This window comes from Erpetoichthys calabaricus, chromosome 16 (assembly GCF_900747795.2).
Source record: "Erpetoichthys calabaricus chromosome 16, fErpCal1.3, whole genome shotgun sequence".
Taxonomy (NCBI): domain Eukaryota; kingdom Metazoa; phylum Chordata; class Cladistia; order Polypteriformes; family Polypteridae; genus Erpetoichthys; species Erpetoichthys calabaricus.
In genome coordinates this window covers 74,971,506-74,991,879 of record NC_041409.2, presented here as the reverse complement: position 1 = coordinate 74,991,879, position 20,374 = coordinate 74,971,506, and the positions used below count along the sequence as shown (strand labels likewise).

Sequence of the window (20,374 nt, the reverse complement as noted above, 5' to 3'; positions counted from 1 at the left end):
TAATCCACTGTGATTCATTGCTGTATGAAAATAAAACGTGAGATTTGAAATCAGAAACAGAGAGCATGGCTGGTAATGCAATGAAGCAAGAAAGTAAAACAACAGCTGGGAATGACAATGAAGAGGAGAAAAAAAAAATCAGGATATGGATTGAAATAAAAATCAACAGCCAGCATCTGCTACGGATGTCTTTCTGTCTAAATGGAACAAACAAGACAGTCGGACAGCTGCAGACCTCTTTGCTCTCTCCAGCAGACTCCGAGTCTCCTGAACAGATGAGCCTAACAATTCAGAATGTGTCCACCCCAGTTCATTGTTTAAGCAGCTGCCTCTCCCTTTACTTGGGAGACATTTGTGCCAAGCACTCAAGCCCTCTGACTCTTGTCTTCCCAGTCTTGCCCAGACTGTACCCAACTGCATTTCTTGTAGGCTGTGTGACCTAGTGGATAATGCACAGTAAAGTAAAAGGTGGCACATTCAGTCTGCCATCCCTAACTTCTTCTATTCTTCACTTAACACTTCATGTGTCTAAAGTATGTCAGGTTAACAACAAGAGCATTAATTCATTCTTCAGTTCATCCATTCATTCAATCACTCATTCTTTCATTTAGTCATACATTTGTTTATACCTGCCGCTTACAGTTTAGTGTTGCACATACAAAAGTCTTCAACAAGATTTTCATTATGAAAGTGGTGTTAAAATTCTGTCCCTTCTAGATGGAACATAACTATGATGTGCTATGCAACACCCAAAACTCACCAAGAGTGAGAACAACAAAAACTGGATAAATCTGAAAACTGACAATTTCTTCAGTAGAAATATCATAACATAACACTGTCAAACTCACTTAATCCAACGCCCATCACAACAGTAGTGGGTACAAGTCAGGAAGTAGCCCTGCAGTAAGCCAACAGTCCTACGCACACATAGACCCACACAGGTCCATTAAACCAAATATGCACATCTTCAGGGATGTAGGAAGAAAACCCACATAGACATGGAAAGAATGTGCTAACTCCACATGGACAATACTGAGATTCATGAAGCAGAAGCCGTAGCACTAACAACAGTCTAACGTGACCCCATGCAATGTCAACAGCTGAAAAAGAAAAAGGGTTTCTTGAGACAATCACCACAGACATGTCTAGAGTATGTCAGCTCTCAATAGATAAGGAGATTACTAAGAAGAAAACCAAAATACCCCAAAGGAAAATCCATGCAGGCACACAGAGAACTTGGAACCGCCAGAAACACAACAATCAGACACACAATTCAAAATCAGACTGCAGCACTAAGGTTACTGTGCCATACGCAATAGAAATTTTCATACATAAATACTAAGCTTAGGGTTTCGCTCTCCAACCCCCCTGCCTGCACTACGCACCAGCAAATTCGCATCTCTGCCACTCGCAAACAACAAAACTTTTAATTCTCGCGGATAGGCCTCTTCATTGGGAAGAAACACTACTTTTCCCTGATGGCAACACGAATTAGACGATCTACAAGTCTCTGACTTAAAGTTTAAAGCCAAACAATATCTACATACTTCTGTCATATCAGCAATGTCTATATATTCGATCTCTTTTCGCTTTTACCTTTTCGTCAATATCACATTGAATTTTGATTCTGTGTTTGGAATTACATTGTGACAATGCAACGTATAACTGCCCGTGAGTGAATATTGTTTCTTTCTCTCTACATGATCTGTGTCTGACAATAACATTCACACAAATGAGAAATGATTGAACCGTGTGCGTGGTCGTAAATATTTTAGATGTGGGCAGGACTTTCCAAATCTCTTTGCATAAAGTCTTGTCTCGTGGGGCTTGAAATTTTCCCTCACGGGATTTCACTTTCACCAAACAACCAATCTTTTAATTCTCATGGATATGCCTCTTCATTGGGAAGAAACACTACTTTTCCCTGATGGCAACATGAATTAGACGATCTACAAGTCTCAGACCTAAAGTTTAAATCTGAACAATATATTCGAACTCTTTTCGCTGTTCCGTTATTTCACCAAGTAATAATTTCCATTTGTTTGTGCTAATGCGATCTTTACTATCATTTTTTTGAGGCTTTTGAATATTAGTACTTTCACTATCTCTAACCTGCTCTTGTTGTGTATCGAGCCAACGTTTTGGAATTCTTTACGACATTCTACTTTGTCATCTATTCTGTTTTTTATTTCCAGCCCTGGGCGTGGTTAAATCATCACGCGGGACGTGAAAATGTCTCTCTTCAAAAGATCACGTCTCATCGCAGGATAAAAAGTCTCGTCTCCCAAGATTTCTTTATTATAATGGAGAGAAATCAGTCAGTCAGTCAGTCATTGTCCAACCCGCTACATCCTAACACAGGGTCACAGGGCCACACAGGATGTAAGGCAGGAACAAATCCTGGGCAGGGCGCCAGCCCACCGCAGGACACACACACACACACACATACACACCCCAGCTCACACTAGGGACATGATATAGTGAAATCTGCTTCATCTACTTCAGAGTTGTGGGAGACCAAAGTCTACAACAGCAACACTAGACACAAGGCAGAAAATAGCCCTGAATTGTTTACAAGACTCTCACAACTGCCACTTACACAAATAATCACACAGTGGAAGACTGAAATCTCCAACTAATCTAACAGCATGTTTGGAGATGTAGGAGTAAAACGGGAATATCTATAGGCAATCCCAAACTGACACCAGGAGTATGTGCAAACAACTTGGAGAGAGACATGATGTTGGATCTGTATAGCACTACTACTGTACCATCATGATGACCAATATAAATATTACATGATATAAATTTATATATAAACATTAATAGCAGGAGTGATAAAGACTACTGTAGGCACTGTGCACAGTGTCAGGGTATGAGAAGTAGTGGCTAAGATATTGGACTGCAAACCTCAAGGATAACAGTCCCGTCTCCAAAGCGACTCGCGTTTTGATCTTAAGTCATTTACTTGAAATGCCCCAACTGCAGAACTATGAACAAATCAGGGTGACACTGTGGTGCAATGGTTACCTTTGTGGCCTCACGGGTCCAGGAGACTGAGCTTGAATACCATGCTTATTACTGCCAGAAAAGAGTTTGCTTGATCTTCTCAAAACCACGTTGGTTTCCTTCCACATCTCCAAGACATGGTGATTAGACTGACTGGTATTTCTAAACAGACTTGGCGACAGTGGGTCTGGGTGCTTGTGTGCCTATCCAGGAGTGGATCCTGCATTACACTCAATGCTGCTGATGACGGCACCATCACCTCATCGTTCTAAAATTGGATTAACTGGACTTCGACAACAAATGTTTGGAAAAAAGTGGGCTGCGCCTCTAAATTAAACTCACGTGTACATACATGATCTGCATTATGATATGTGTATAAATTATAGTTTGTTTCTTTTTCTTATTTTCTCTAAAACCGAGTCATGTTTGTAACAGCAGTGGCGACATAGCTTTAATGATTTTTACATCTTTGAGCTGAACCTTACTGGTGGCATTGCCACTCTCTGCCTCAGACTGTCATGAAGGAACAATAGAAGACCCCACAACTGTGGCCTCCAATGCCTGCTGAGCTCAAATTGATTTCCAGAGTAAACACGTAAACATGTCGACTTACAAAGATTTCCATTCATCACTTTGCTGTAATCCACTTGTCCTCTCATTGCTCTGATCTTTTTCAGCTTGGCCTCCTGACTTTCCACACGTTCTTTCAGCTTCTGTAGCTTCTCGTTCTCTGAGATTGACTGCTGCTGTCTTCGCTCCTGTTGCTTCAGGTATCGCAGACGCTGCTCCTAAATAGCGGAAAAAAACAAAAAAACAAACTCAAACTCTTTCAGGATTCTGGTGCATCCTAAGCCGGTCCAGCCTTACATTGTGAGCTAGTTTTATACCTTTGCAATGTATGCACATTTGGGTCCAATGTTCTACCAGGTGCCCCAGTATTCACAGCCTTTGGTCCAGCTGCCTTCCGAGTTTTTCTAGGCTAAGGAGTACACCAATATTTTGGGGACTATGGTGTAATTTCACTCAGCTGTAAATCTTAGTAAAAGCCTAAACTTCTTCAAACACTGACCAGGACAACTACCTCTGCCTCTATTGTTGGCCCTGGTGTCCTCAGTTGCTCTTACAGAAAGACAGAAACACACAAATTAAAGTTCATGTGGCCATTAACCCTTCCATTTTCTAAGTCTGCTTTGTAATTAAAGGCCAGGGTCACCGGCGGTGAACAGAAACATAAGCAGGGAGTAGTCAGCCCACCAGATGTGGCAGCCAAAGAGCCTGCTGAGCACAAACAGGGCAGAGAATTGGTACACTGGCCAAAGACCTCAGTGAGCATAAAGAGTACAAAAAGTAGCAGGCAGTCCAAGTGAGCCTCCAAGTGAAGCAATTAGCAAACAGCTGACGAGTGAGCGGTTCACCTGATTTGCCAGCTGAAATATCAGATAAGTTGGAAATTGACTTGACCCTCCATATGAAGCATATAGGGATGAAAAAAACAACAGGTCAGGTCAGTGTGCGACTCTACCCCAATGTCTGGGATCTCTATGTCAACTGACGAAGTTCAGGCTCAGCTTTGACTAGTCTGGTCTTCTAACTGCTCCTTCTCTCAAGATCAGTCTACTTTTCAGTTCCTGCCCCCAGAATACTGAATGAACTACCCAAGACCATCTGAACTGCTCTCAAACTATTGATTATCTTGAGTGTTTTTAACAGACACATTTTTACAAAGCATTATGGGACTGCTTAGAGTCTCTCACTCTCAGGACGAATTACAGTACTAGACGACTTCTTGTGCTTCACTTTGAATTCTCTTCTGTATTACTTGTTACTGCTGCACTTTATAATCACTCACACTGTAAGTATTACTTGTTTTTGTAAGTAATCTTGAATACATGCCATCTGCTAGCTAAAGTTTAATATTAAAAACAAAGTCAAGTAGTGGCCAGTCCACCTCACATACCAGGTAAAATATCCGATGCGTAGGATTGTGACCAGAGAGCAGCCAGTTCACTTGATGTACCAGCTGAAGTATCCGTCGAGTAGGAATGTGACCCAGGAAAAGCCAGTCCACTTGATGCACTAGCCAAAGAATCTGGTAAGCAGCCACAAAGCCAACTTATGACTCAACGCTGCCAGAGAGCAGCACCATAATCATGGAGCAGGTAAGCAATGAGAACCTGAGTTGTCACCCTCAGGAGAAGTCCAAGTGAGTACGAGGAGCACAAGGCGTCTCTTCTTACAGAGGAAAGCTCGCACACAATAGCAGCTCCAGCAATCCAGCGGCTCATGCAGCTGACTAGTTTCCTCAGAGTCTCATTTCCTGATCTTCCCTGCCCTGCATTACTCAGTTTCCCAAAGAAAACAAACAGTCACAAGTGCAGGACCTGACCCCCCTGGTCAGGCACAATGAAAGCACAAACTGTAGTTTAGAAGCCCACCTTCCGCACCTCCCCCCAACTGAAAACACAGTCCTGTGATGGGCAGCACTTTCCATCATGGTGTTAATCTATTTATACAAGGGCCCACCCACCTATGTTCTGAAGCAGTGCTGGATTTTTCTTCTTACATAACACTTGTTAGATAATCCAGGAGAACAAAACAAAGAAAATGCCCGGGAGCTGACCTCTTAGAATGGCGTCTCACACTTGTGACATGGGCCAATAAGATGGTAGCACTGGAGCCACCACGGATGTGCAATGTTTAGGTAGAACTAGTTCAGGTCACAAAAAAGCTAAAAGTGTCAAGGGCAGGAATTGACTGGTCATTGACCAGGGAACATTCTGTCACAACCACCGCCTTAATCAGCCACTATGGAAAAAGATCAGTACCTTTTGCTGAATCAATCTGTGCCTCTCTTCCTCTTGTCAGATATTTGTACAATGTTACGCTTGATGGCCAAGTTCTCGTCTGCTATGTTTTTAATGTTATATTTGTTCTCTTTGCAAAAACCTTTCTGACAAACCAAATTAGTCTTTTGGGACTGTAAAAAATGTTGAATTTAAACTGAATTGCAACCAAATGATGGTGTCCACAAATGGATTTGAAATGTCTCTGGTTTGCTGTCTCACATAGTGGTCATCATCACCATATCTCGATGCTTTAACTGGGAACTCAAGGTTAACACAGATGCTCTAACAAGTTAACGCCTGGTTATGACAGCAACGCCTCTGGCCATCTCATACATGACACCCCATTTATCCAGTCTCTCTCCTCTGAAGCTCCAACAACTGGAATGCAAGATGAAACTTACCTAAATGTGAATAAACCAGTGTCACAATGACCACTGCCATTTCTGAAGACTGCTACTGTCAGCTGTAATCTGTGCCTTATGGTGACACAGTGGCAATTCAATCTGTTTCCTTAAAGAATTTCTTGGATTTTCTATGCTGTGAACACGCTATCAGAGTTCTGCATGTACTGAAGGTTTTGAAAGCACATAAAACACATGGGAAATCTGATTTTCACGGGTCTTTGAATTTTTCACTACACAATCCTTTCAAGGTGTTTCCCACCACATGCTCAGTGTAGGCGAAGGTCACCATCATTTCTGGGTTTTTTAGTATGAGCACGGATACTTTTGGTAAATAATGTGAAAATATACCAGTGTGGATGGAGATCATTTTCATTTAAAAACTCAGTTTTTAAATAAAAACGTGGTAGTGTGGACATAGCCTCAGAAAAGCAAAATTACTGTAGTATTTTAGCGTGTAATTAAGCTAACAGAAGTGTGACTGGCACTAAGATAACACTCGAAGAGAGCGTCTTGTCTTCTAACAATGAAGCCCTCAACTTTGACATTTTTACAGTGATGCAAGCCATGCATTTGACCACAGCCTACCTTGGCCACAAGCATCTGCTGCTGAGCTTCAATCTGCTGCTGCTGCCTTGCTGCCATTTCCTGCAGCTCTGACAAGGTCAGTTCCACACGAGGATTGGCAACCTGTAAAATACAAAAGAAATACGATATCCAAATGAGAACTTGATGTTAACAGTTTTACTGGGACACAAAACAAATAGTGATCTAGTGGTCACAGCCACAAGAAGGAAAGCACACACTCACTTTTAAGAAATAGATTGGACCTGAAGACCTATGAAAAACAATTTAATTCTAAAGTAACACTACTGGGCCCAAGAACATAGGGCAGAACCTGAAATTGTCAAAAGATTAAGGCAAATTAGGAAAGGTGTCATCAATGCAAATGAGATACTACTAAAAGTCTAGATAGGACTGGAAGATAATGCAGTGCAGACAACAAAGATTCTTAAATGTCTATTCATCCTTTAAAAGAGTATCAGTGTGAGGTCTCCAATTTGCTTCCCATGGGCTCACCACCTATGGGAGGGGCCAAGGAGGTCGGGTGCAGTGTGAGTTGGGTGGTGGCCGAAGGCGGGGGACCTTGGCGGTCCGATCCTCGGCTACAGAAGCTGGCTCATAGGATGTGGAATGTCACCTCTCTGAAGGGGAAGGAGCCTGAGCTAGTGCGCGAGGTCGAGAGTTTCCGGCTACATATAGTCGGGCTCACCTCGACGCACAGCTTGGACTCTGGAACCAATCTCCTTGAGAGGGGCTGGACTCTCTACCACTCTGGAGTTGCCCCCGGTGAGAGGCGGCGAGCGGGTGTGGGTATATTTATTGCCCCCCGACTTGGAGCCTGTAAATTGGGGTTTACCCCAGTGGACAAGAGGGTAGCCTCCCTCTGCCTTCGGGTGGGGGGACGGGTCCTAACTGTTGTTTGTGCGTATGCACCGAACAGCAGTTTGGAGTACCCAGCCATTTTGGAGTCCCTGGAGGGGGTGCTAGAGGGCATACCTTCTGGGGCCTCCCTCGTACTGCTGGGAGACTTCAATGCTCACATGGGCAATGACAGTGAGACCTGGAAGGGCGTGATTGGGAGGAATGGCCCCCCCGATCTGAACCCGAGCGGTGTTTTGTTATTGGACTTCTGTGCTCGTCAGGGATTGTCCATAACAAACATCATGTTCAAGCATAGGGGTGTTCATATGTGCACTTGGCACCAGGACACCCTAGGCCTCAGTTCGATGATCGACTTTGTGGTTGTGTCGTCGGACTTGTGGCCACATGCCTTGGACACTCGGGTGAAGAGAGGGGCGGAGCTGTCAACTGATCACCACCTGGTGGTGAGTTGGCTTTGATGGTGGGGGAGGATGCCGGTCAGGCGTGGTAGGCCCAAACGTGTTGTGAGGGTCTGCTGGGAACGTCTGGCCCCTGTCAGAAGTAGCTTCAACTCCCACCTCCAGCAGAACTTCGACCACGTCCCGAGGGAGGTGGGGGACATTGAGTCTGAATGGGCCATGTTCCGTGCCTCTATTGTTGAGGCAGTTGACCAGAGCTGTGGCTGTAAGGTGGTCGGTGCCTGTTGTGGCGGCAATCCCCGAACCCGTTGGTGGACACCGGCGGTGAGGGATGCTGTCAAGCTGAAGAAGGAGTCCTACAGGACCCTTTTGTCCTGTGGGACTCTGGAGGCAGCTAATAGGTACCGGCAGGCCAAGCGGAATGCGGTTTCGGTGGTTGCTGAGGCAAAAACTCGGGCATGGGAGGAATTTGGGGAGGCCATGGAGAACGACTTTCGGACGGCTTCGAGGAGATTCTGGTCTACCGTCCGGCGTCTCAGGAGGGGGAAGCAGTGCAGTGTCAACACTGTATATGGTGGGGATGGTGCGCTGCTGACCTCAACTCGGGATGTTGTGGGTCGGTGGGGGGAGTACTTTGAAGACCTCCTCAATCCCACTAACATGCCTTCCAATGAGGAAGCAGAGCCTGGGGACTCGAAGGTGGGCTCCCCCATCTCTGGGACTGAGGTCACCGAGGTGGTCAAAAAACTCCTTGGTGGCAGGGCCCCGGGGGTGGATGAGATACGCCCGGAGTTCCTCAAGGCTCTGGATGTTGTAGGACTGTCTTGGTTGACACACCTCTGCAACATCGCATGGACATCAGGGACAGTGCCTCTGGATTGGCAGACCGGGGTGGTGGTCCTCCTCTTTAAGAAGGGGGACCGGAGGGTGTGTTCCAACTACAGAGGAATCACACTCCTTAGCCTCCCTGGAAAAGTCTATTCGGGGGTTCTGGAGAGGAGGGTCCGTCGGATAGTCGAACCTCGGATTCAGGAGGAACAGTGTGGTTTTACGTCCTGGTCGCGGAACTGTGGACCAGCTCTACACCCTTAAGAGTCCTCAAGGGTGCATGGGAGTTTGCCCAACCAGTCTACGTGTGTTTTGTGGACTTGGAAAAGGGATTCGACCGTGTCCCTCGGGGAATCCTGTGGGGGGTGCTCTGGGAGTATGGGGTACTGGACCACCTGATAAGGGCTGTTCGGTCCCTGTACGATCGGTGCCAGAGCCTGGTCCGCATTGCCGGCAGAAAGTTGAACCCGTTTCCAGTGAGAGTTGGACTCCACCAGGGCTGCCTTTGTCACCGATTCTGTTCATAACTTTTATGGACAGAATTTCTAGGCGCAGCGAGGGTGTTAAGGGGGTCCGGTCTGGTGGACTCAGGATTGGGTCACTGCTTTTTGCAGATGATGATGTCCTGTTTGCTTCATCAGGCCGTGATCTTCAGCTCTCTCTGGATCGGTTTGCAGCCGAGTGTGAAGCGGCTGGGATGGGAATCAGCACCTCCAAATCCGAGACCATGGTCCTCAGCCGGAAAAGGGTGGAGTGCCCTCTCAGGGTTGGGAGCGAGATCCTGCCCCAAGTGGAGGAGTTCAAGTATCTCGGGGTCTTGTTCACGAGTGAGGGAAGAATGGAGCGTGAGATCGATAGGCAGATTGATGCGTCGTCTGCAGTGATGCGGGCTCTGCATCGGTCTGTCGTGGTGAAAAAGGAGATGAGCCGTAAGGCAAAGCTCTCAATTTACCAGTCGATCTATGTTCCTACCCTCACCTATGGTCATGAGCTATGGGTAGTGACCGAAAGAACGAGATCGCGAATACAAGCGGCTGAAATGAGTTTCCTCCGCAGGGTGTCTGGGAACACCTTGGGATTCTCCCGGAAGAGCTAGAAGAAGTGGCCAGGGAGAGGGAAGTCTGGGCATGTCTGCTCAAGCTGCTGCCCCCGCGACCCGACCTCGGATAAGCGGAAGAGGATGGATGGTCTCCAATTTGCTCAGGTCCCCGGGAAATGACTATCCGAAGATAAAAAGTCAGCAATGCTCCTCAAGTCTTAGAACACTCAACATCTTGGTAGCCATAGTAATGTACCATGTCTGACTAGCTCTAAACATTATCTCTTTTACATTGTCAAACTGGCAAGACCCTCAACACCAAGAATGGAAATAACATAAGAAACAATACCTCCATCACAGAATTATGAAAAATCTCTTTAAGACAATTCATCAAACACTTTCTCAGTCACCTTACACTACTGCACAAACACATCTGATTTACTCTTTTTTGAGATCAATAAGCCAAATAAAGTCAATGTAATGTAATGTAGATATTTATTGAAGTTTAACAATAACGAGCAATATAAATACTGACCCCAGCAGGTTCTGATAAAATAAACAGTCAAAACAACTGTAAAATCAGTAACAACAGTAAAAATAAACACACACTGCCCTATTAAAAATGTGAAAAGAAAATGGCCTGAGCAAATCCCAGAAGAGAAACGCAGCAGACTTGCGTTCTTGATTGCAATCAGGAAAAACAGAGATAAGGTCCCACAACCACCACTGCCTCATCTCCGTCCATAACATAAGCTTTACAAAAGTCAGGTGCCCACCTACCTGAAGCCACACGGCACAGTGGGGCTGTGAGACTGGCAGTAAACTCATTGCGAAGTTGACAAAGCAGATAGCTCTTCATACGGCAGCTTGTGATATCAACTGAGAGTTAAGTAGGAGGCACTTCCTGCATATAAATTGAGGAAAGCTACCTGGTTCCCAAAATGTTTCTCGCCATTAGCATAGTTCCTCTCAATGACAATTTCACCACATATATTTAAAAAAAAAAAAAAAAGGCAGAAGCAAAAAGACTTCAGTGGATTGCGCAGATTCTTGGTGGAGGAGGACAGCAAAATGAAACAGAAGAAATGACATCAACTCTGAGTCAGCAGCGGGGGACGCAGAGGCATAAAAAGTAGCCAGGAAGCAAATGATTCCTCTGCTGACCCCACAATTTCATAAAAAAATAACCACACTCTGCCATGGTGCTCTACTGATGCTGCGCCACACTCAGAGTTACAAGTCTTTCTTATTTCAATTTGTTCGTCAAGCTGCACCAAACCAAGATAAATATGCACTCTCTTATTAGTATAACTAGCAAAATACCCGCGCTTCACAGCAACGAAGTACTGCCTTAAAATTTTTATTAAGAAGAAAAGTAAACCTTTTTAAACTGAGGGAAAATATACCAATAATTATTTGTTAAGGATCTGTTTGTATACCACGTTGTCAGTTCGGCCCTCCGGTTGTAATATGACCAAGCTGTGCGCTAAGCTTACTCTTTAGCATGCAACGTACAGTTGGCCATGTGAAAAGCAATCTTACCTCAAATCAATGCCAACCTTTTGTAGGGTCTGTCCCTGAGACTTATTGTCATTGCGAAGCAGAGACTTACTGGAAATTGGAGGCGTTTGAATTGAAATGGGAGATCAGAGGGTATAACGGGGATGCGAGGAATAAAAACTCTCTCCCCTGAGCCACTGCCAGTAAAAATAGTTGCCTCAATTAGGTTCTTTTGCAGACACATGACCTGAAGTCTCGTGCCGTTACAAAGTTTTGGTGGCTGTATGTTTCTCAGTAACATTATTGGTGCCCCAGCCTTCAAAATTAGATTATGCTCAGGAGTGCCTGGAGGATTCAGAGTGAAGAAACTGCACCGCGTCTTCCACTTCTACAACTGAATCCACAGACTGATATGTTTTCGGTTGTGAAGGTAGTTCTTGAAGTAAAATGTGGTTTATAGTCGTAGTCATGTCATTTCTTGGTGTCAGGATAGCTCTCTCCCTCAACCATGACATGTCGTTTTCGTGGAGATTTCGTAGATTGGGGTAAACATTTTGAAGAAGGCTTTGTAAGAGGCATTGGCGGTTGTCCAAAGGTGTAAAATATTTGGCCATTTTGGTACACTTGAAAGCGACAACCGAACAATTCAGCGGCAGCCATCAACTCACATGCAGAACCACAGGTGAAGGGCTTAAGCATTTCACTCTTATATTGCTCCTGTGTAGTATAATTATCTCCTGTACCATCATCAGTCCACACCTTGAACCTGTTGTTCTGGATATCAAGAGTGAGCCTGATATGGCCGTGCAATATGTAACACAGAGAATGGAAAAGGCAGTCGCCATCTCCGGGCATGGAAACCACTCAGTAAGTGACAGTTCTTTGATCGATGGTGATCACCTCAATAGACATGTTAATGGGGGTACGGTTGGAACGATAAAGGAAATGGGTACCTGAGCAATGTAAACTAAGTCTAAAATACCTACACAATAACTATAATCGTAATAAACGAACAATAAAACAGCGGAGAAGCCATGGATTAAATAAAAAGGCTGCAGTTATCAGCAGGGAGACATGAATACCGTGGCGAAGCAAGGAAGGGAATGAAGAGACCGGAATGATGGACGGCCTTATATAGGCAGGCAGCCAACTACGTGGGAGGCGTGGGGATGGGGGACCCAACGCCACCTCACACGGCGACTGAGCTGCAGGCTATGGACGTATATATGTACATAAGTAGGATTCAGTTAGCGTTGGGAACCCGCGTACCAAATTTCTTGAAGATGGGCCCATAAGTAACAAAAACCGTTGGAAAGTTCAATATGGCGGCCGATAGTGGGGAAGCCGCCTACCAAATTTCGTGAAGATGGGGCCATAAATAAGAAAGTTTAACACAGTGGATGCTGTCGACTGTTATGACCGTCACGCATAGAATTTCGGCCGACAGTGGCGTCATACCACCGAAATAATTACGTACATCGGTTTCGGTTAGCACAAGGAAGCCGCCTACCAAATTTCGTGAAGATGGAGCCATAAATAAGAAGGTTTAACATGGCGGATGTTGTCGACCGTTATGCGTAGAATTTCGAAATGAAACCTGCTTAATTTTTGTAAGTAAGCTGTAAGGAATGAGCCTGCCAAATTTCAGCCTTCTACCTACACGGGAAGTTGGAGAATTAGTGATGAGTCAGTGAGGGCTTTGCCTTTTATTAGTATAGATTAGAATAGTTAATAGTTGGTATGAGCAGACAGGTAAGGAAGGCATGTTGTCAGTATATTCGAATTACTTTGCTCACTAAGAATCTCATATTGGCATAAAAAGTAAGACAGGAATACCATGGGGTGGAGTTTCGCCCGCTTCCTGGTATGATGAGAAGGACAAGAACTGCATCATGAGGACCACATGGTATCAGCTAGAATCTCTGCATGTCTCACTGATATTGCAACCTAAACGCAGGAACACTATCTCCAGATTAACCTGGCAAAGATGGGCTTTCTCGTCATCCTAGCTTGTCCGTCTATTTAGCACTTCATCTCTTTTCAACTCGCCTCATTATCGCTAACATCTGCCAAGCCAGTACTAAACTTTGGCGTGGTGATAGATGACCAGCTGTCCATCAGGGACAATGTTGTTACAGTTTCTTGCTCTTGTAGATTCAGTCTATACGATATTTGCAAGATCAAATCATATCTGACAGACTCGGCTACCTACTGCAACACTCTGCTGGCAGGAATATCAGCGTGCAATACCAAGCCACTGTAGAGGATTCAAAACACAGTGGCACATCTGGTGTTCATCCAGCTGGAATGGGCACATGTCACTTGTCTGTTTAGATCACTGCACTGGCTTCTTGTACAGGTATGTATTAAGTTCAAATCCTTGACTCTTACCTACAGAAAGGTCAATAGGACAGCACCTAAATATACAGTCATATGAAAAGCCTGCATAATAATTTACTCCACTTTCAACAATAAAGATAACAGTGGTATGTCTTTCATTTCCAAGGAACATCCCAGTACTGGGGTGTTTTCCGAACAAAGATTTTCAGTGAAGCAGTATTTAGTTGTATGAAATTAAATCAAATGTGAAAAACTGGCTGTGCAAAAATTTGTGTCCCCTTGTCATTGTGCTGATTTGAATGCATGTCACTGCTCAATGCTGATTACTTGCACCACCAAATTGGTTGGATGAGCTCGTTAAGCCTTGAACTTCATAGACAGGTGTGTCCAATCATGAGATATAAAGGTATTTAAGGTGGTCAATTGTGTTGTGCTTCCCCTTTGACTCTCCTCTGAAGAGTGACAGCATGGGATCCTCAAAGCAACTCCTCAAAAGATCTGAAAACAAAGATTGTTCAGTCTCATGGTTTAGGGGAAGACTACAAAAATCTCAGAGGTTTACACTGTCAGTTTCAACTGTAAGGAATGAAATCAGGAAATGGAAGGCCACAGGCACAGTTGCTGTTAAACCCAGCAGGTCTGTCAGGCCAAGAAAAATACAGGAGCGGCATATGCACAGGATTATGAGAATGATTACAGACAACCCACAGATCTTGCTGCAGATGGTGCATCTATAAATCACTATACAATTCAGCGCAATTTGCACAAAGAACATCTGTATGGCAGGGTGATGAGAAAGAAGCCCTTTCTGCACTCACGCCACAAACAGAGTTGCTTGCTGTATACAAATGCTCATTTAGACAAGCCAGATTCATTTTGGAACAAAGTGCTTTGGACTGATTAGACTCAGATTGGTTTTCTTAGTGGCAAGACAGTTTGTATATACCTGCTCTTGATCCCTGTCTTGCATTCTTTGAACCATGACAGGGACTAAAAATGCTGTATAAGCCAGGAACTGGGATCCTTTTCTATCTTTGACTTTCATAGGGGCCTTGTACAGGTATACAGTAATCCCTCGCTACATCGCGCTTCGACTTTCGTGGCTTCACTCTATCGCAGATTTTATATGTAAGCATATCTAAATATATAACGCAGATTTTTCGCTGCTTCACGGGTTTCTGCGGACAATGGGTCTTTTTACTTCTGGTACTTGCTTCCTCAGTTGGTCTGCCCAGTTGATTTCATACAAGGGACGCTATTGGAGGATGACTGATAAGCTACCTAATCAGAGCACACAGTTAAAGTTCCTGTGTGCTGATTGGCTCAGCAACGGAGTGCTGCATTAACCAGGAAGTCTCATCTCACTCATTCAGCATTAACATGCTCCTGCTACTGCTTCAGGGGCCGTGTCCAAGCGCCAACAGAAGATGCAAATGATTGCAGAAAAGGTAAAAGTTTTGGATATGTTGAAGGAAGGGAACAGCTACACCGCTGCAGGACACCATTATGGAATCAATGAGTTCACGATTCTTTTTATTTAAAAAGGAGGAAAAGCATATAAGATCTACAGCCGCAGTGTACTTTAACCAGGGCGCAAAACGAGTTGCAAGTGGACGTGATAAGGCAGTAGTCTGGATGGAATCTGCTTTAGAGATTTGGGTTGAAGAGTGCCAGAAGAAGAACAACGGCGGTGCTACAGAGTCGCCTGAAGAGGCTCCTTTAGAAGAGCTGTAACGCTATCCTTTGTTGTGCAGTAAAATTAAACTCCTCGTTATCGGACAAGTCGTCGTGTCATTGTTGGTGAGTAACCATAATTAATTATCTACGTACAGTACTTATTACATGTACATAGTTTAATGTCACTGTACACACATTTTACTGTATACAATTTTTCTTGCACTGTACGTATTTATTGCTGGTGGCCTGTCTGTCGTAATGGCTGTAACATATGTGATATCGGAGACGCTGGATATCTTTAAAATAATATTTAGGTTTTACTGTATATAAACTGTGTTTACATACATAATTTCAACGAATCTTACCTAATATCTAAGAGAATACAAAGGGTTTCTGCTGTATAATTGTGCAGGAAATGTTTATAATAGTGTGGGAGAGTTTATAAGGGCTTAAAATATATAAAAATAACCATATGAACATACGGTTTCTACTTTGCGGATTTTCACCTTTCGCGGGGGGTTCTGGAACGCAACCCCCGCAACAGAGGAGGGATTACTGTATGTTAGATACTGGGCCCTGCTTGGCCTTCAAAATGGTATAAAGGAGACTAAAAACTGCACATATGCCTTTTACAAGGCGCACATTCTGGCACCCTTATTTGAATGAAATGGGGCTAAAAATACTGCATGACGGTGATACTGGTATCTTTCACTATCATGAGGATTTATATATGTTGGAGGTATGTATAAGGTGACCGAATGACTTATATGAGCCGTTACTGGTCATTTTACCTACCTTTCTTTGCCCATTATTTGGTTCCTTTCTGCCTCTGTTTGTGGTATGAAGGGCAATGAAAGTCCGTTATGGAGCCCTGACCATCCCTCTTAATTGTGTAAGGCAAACCATAAGGATTGTGTAACCCTCTTCCTGGTCCCTTTTTGGTCCCCTTATTGATATGAAGGCACTAAAGGAGTTATACAGTTGTGTTACTGGTCCCTCTTGCGCATTTTCATTTTCTATTTCCGGCCTCACCATTTCACTTGAGATGTTAACAAGAGCAGATGTGTAGGCACATTGTTATATCCATGTTAACATCCATAATTGCTCGCCATGATGGACACTCCATTGAGGTTTTGCTACACCCCATCCCACCATCTTTATTGAGGGTGAAGCACTGTGACTGCTGAACACAGTTTTTGAATACAAGTAGTGTAACCCACAGGTAACATTTTTAGAGTTAATTATTGGCCATATGGCCTCAGGAAATGGAAAACCCAGTGACACCAGAATACGTGGATCTCAGTAAATCTACTGCAGTGACCACATAGTGCTTGTGGTAAGGAATTTGTATGTGCTTGTCCAAAGAGGACGTGGGACAGGAAACTAAGATACTCCCCCCTGTACCCCTAACTAAGCCTATTTCCTGCTGATTTCTAATTCAGAGTTGCAACAGAGACCTGCCTGTCTCTCAAACCTACTGATGTAGATACTGTACTGTGATTCTGCTTTTTGGATTTATCAGGGGAGGGAAGCTAACAGAGACAGAACATTGTGTGTTGAACTCCTGCTTCTCAACCGCAAGACTGCTCTGTTAGGGTTTTCCAATCTCCCATCCATAATATAGTGCCTGCGGCCTGCACTGCCCTTGTTATCTCTCCATGTTAATTCCCTGACTATTTTAAAGAGCCCACCTCACTGTTACATGTAAAAGTGTCTTCTCTCTCTAATCAGGTGAAATTTCAAATCTGATTTCATCTGTGTGATCGTCCGCTACATTCGGTCATCAGTTACAGATTTTAAAATTCTAACCCCAAGCGGGCCTCTCATTCTACCAGTCTCTTAGTCACTACACTGGGAACCACAAGACTGCTAATTCTGTCCTCATGACAAGCTGGGCATGGTGATTGGTGTGAAAAGGTACCTAATAAATTGTTATTGTTTAGAGTCCAGTGAAACGGGTGTTATCCAACACTAATTGCACCCAGCTTCCTATAACTGGCCTTAAGCACAGGAGCCAAGTTTTGTACATTTTGCTGTATTTCATGATAACTTGTCACTTGCCATAATGAGAAATGAACTGGTGAGAAACCTCAATAGGCTGAGTCACACCATAGGTTTATAGGGTCATGTGTATAGAGTACAGTGATTTCACAATTAATATTTAACACACTGATACAAGTGACTGCTTTGATAGGCGTTTTTTCCATGGTCTGTTTTTGTCACACTTAATATTTGGTGCAGAAGCAGTCAGAGGGCACAGTCTTGCATCATATATTTGGGCAGTTACAATCAAACCAAGGACAGAGATTATGGCTATGCAACCTTGTGGGTATATTTGTAAAGAGTTTAATTCAAGAACTCAGTACAAAGCCAAGTCTTTTTTACATAGTGACCAAACAAGATTACCAAGATGATAAATGTAGCAGACGTCAGGTTTCTACCTAAGTAGAATTTTATGCAACTTGTGAGGACTGCTCTCTGCCAAGAGTGGAGCCGATTCTTTGAGATACAAAACAATGAGTGATTTTCAAGTTATAAAATGTAGTTCAGGACAATTGGGTGTCTGTATTTGTTTATTTTGTAGCAGTCTCACTCAGACAGCCTTAGGGAAGTTTCATAGATTTTTACTGCTGTCAATTTTGAAACGAAGGGCTCATTCTAGTGTTGCATTGCAATCTAACGATGTAGTAAAAGTGAGTTACCTTTAAGACACTAAAAGCCTTTTTTTATTATCTTGGCCAGCCAGTTGAATACCTTCTGAAGGAAGTTGTGCATTTTTATGATAGCCTTCTCTGTATGGCCCAGTTGAACAAAAAATGTGACACCTAGGTCTCACAACATACTTGTGGTACAAGCTTGGCAGTAGGCAGGCTGAAGGCAGAGACATCTGATAAAAAATACTTTCAGGTACCACAACTTAGGTGTGCCTTTTAAATTCTAATAACTGAAGGCAGAAAGAAGCCTTCAGTTATTAACTAACTCCTTTTGGATTGTCTGTAAATTGGACGTCTGTACAGTCTTTTATAATCCGTGTTTCAAAAATCATCAACTATCAAACACCCATATTGTCATCGTAAGCATGCACAAAAATCTCCACTGAAAATACCAGTTTCCATTTTTCCCCCTTTATGCTGTCAGTTTTGTTGTGGCTACTGACATTACAGTATGTGAATGACTTGCCATTTTTTTCTCTCTACAAAAATGCTGGTTAATCTGCAAATGCCAGTGGTTGGATGATAAGATGAATGGTGGTGTGCACAGATTTTCTTCCATGCATCTTTGCACGTGTTCAAATGCAGGAATAATTAATTATAATTGTGTCCTCTTATACAAGATATGTGTATCAGTGCATTCCTGTTCAAAACCACTTTGACTACTATGATGTTGTCACCAGTTACCCATAGGTACACTGTGCATGAATGTCACTGATGCCAGTTAAAAACCACACCAAGTCACACCCAAACCATATTGGCAAAAAGAAAAATGAAAGTAGAAAAACAACCTTAGTATTTTCACATGTGTTACTCCTCCCTATGATGTTTCTTTCTTTCGGCCTTAGCAACTCATAAATAAACTTTCAATATGAAAGAAATTTTGTTCATGAGGATACAAGGTAGGTTTAGACTGAAAAACAGATGCATAGTTAATCAACATCACCTTAAATCAAAAAAATTGCCTTTGTTTAACAGACTGGATAAAATGAAAACCTGTCATTACTGTGAGTCTCCAGGCCCAGTCCATATTCCATCCATCCATCCATTTTCCAACCCGCTGAATCCGAACACAGGGTCACGGGGGTCTGCTTGAGCCAATCCCAGCCAACACAGGGCACAAGGCAGGAACCAATCCCGGGCAGGGTGCCAACCCAGTCAGTATTTCACTTGTTTTATAGACAGTTTCAGATGAGCAAGTATCAGCTCATTACAAATAGTACAATATTGTGATGTAACCTAGTATTGTGAATTTTCAGTGGATATCGAGTATGTCATTTCTACTGCATGTGTTAATTTTGGCTGAGCTGCTATATTGGGAAGTCTTACTGTATTTTATATTTAATCTTTTTCTGCGTGCTACATGTCACATCATGCATATTTTTCGATTTTAGGCAAGAACTTTGCTTACAACAGTGATGACACTGTTGAATAGCTGCCTGTTACTAGTCCTAAACAACTGGACTAACAGACTTGTTACATGTGTTTCCCTTAAGTGTATGCTATGGCTCAAAAGACTTAAGCTTCTGTCACACTATTGATTTTTGGGATTTGAGTTCTCCTCCCAGATCATTGCTAGACCAGTGATGTCACTGACCCGCTATTAATCGGACGAATTATACAGCTTCATCAGAACACTCTAGACGAGAACAGGCCATTCAGCCCAACAAAGCTCGCCAGTCCTATCCACTTATTTCTTCCAAAAAAACATCAAGTCGAGTTTTGAAAGTCCCCAACGTCTTACTGTCTACCACACTACTTGGTAGCTTATTCCAAGTGTCTATCGTTCTTTGTGTAAAGAAAAACTTCCTAATGTTTGTGTGAATTTTACCCTTAACAAGTTTCCAAATGTGTCCCCGTTTTCTTGATGAAGTCATTTTAAAATAAGTCTCAATCCACTGTACTGATTCCCTTCATAATTTTAAACACTTCAATCATGTCACCTCTTAATCTTCTTTTGCCCAAACTATACAGGCTCAGTTCTTTTAATCTTTCCTCATAATTCATCCCCTGTAGCCCTGAAATCAGCCTAGTTGCTCTTCTCTAGACCTTTTCTAGTGCTGCTATGTCCTTTTTGTAGCCTGGTGACCAAAACTGCACACAGGACTCAAGATGAGGCCTCACCAGTGCATTATAAAGGTTGAGCAGAACCTCCTTGGACTTGTACTCCACACATCGT

The 20,374-nt window shown here is 43.4% G+C and overlaps 1 protein-coding gene across 6 annotated transcripts in view; it reads right to left on the bottom strand.

Annotated features, from left to right (window-relative positions):
• The window catches only part of ppp1r13bb (protein phosphatase 1, regulatory subunit 13Bb), a 106,172-nt gene that overhangs the window by 19,481 nt on the left and 66,317 nt on the right, over nucleotides 1–20,374 (bottom strand). For 5 of the 6 annotated variants that reach the window (XM_028822154.2, XM_051920122.1, XM_051920125.1 and 2 more), the window contains 2 exons: nucleotides 6,845–6,946; nucleotides 3,623–3,797 (listed from right to left, as the gene is read on the bottom strand). In XM_028822154.2, the coding sequence (XP_028677987.1) occupies nucleotides 3,623–3,797; nucleotides 6,845–6,946 (277 nt within the window). Of the gene's footprint in view, nucleotides 1–3,622; nucleotides 3,798–6,844; nucleotides 6,947–10,747; nucleotides 10,856–20,374 lie in introns of those variants that run through there. The other variant, XM_051920126.1, reaches the window with a different exon arrangement.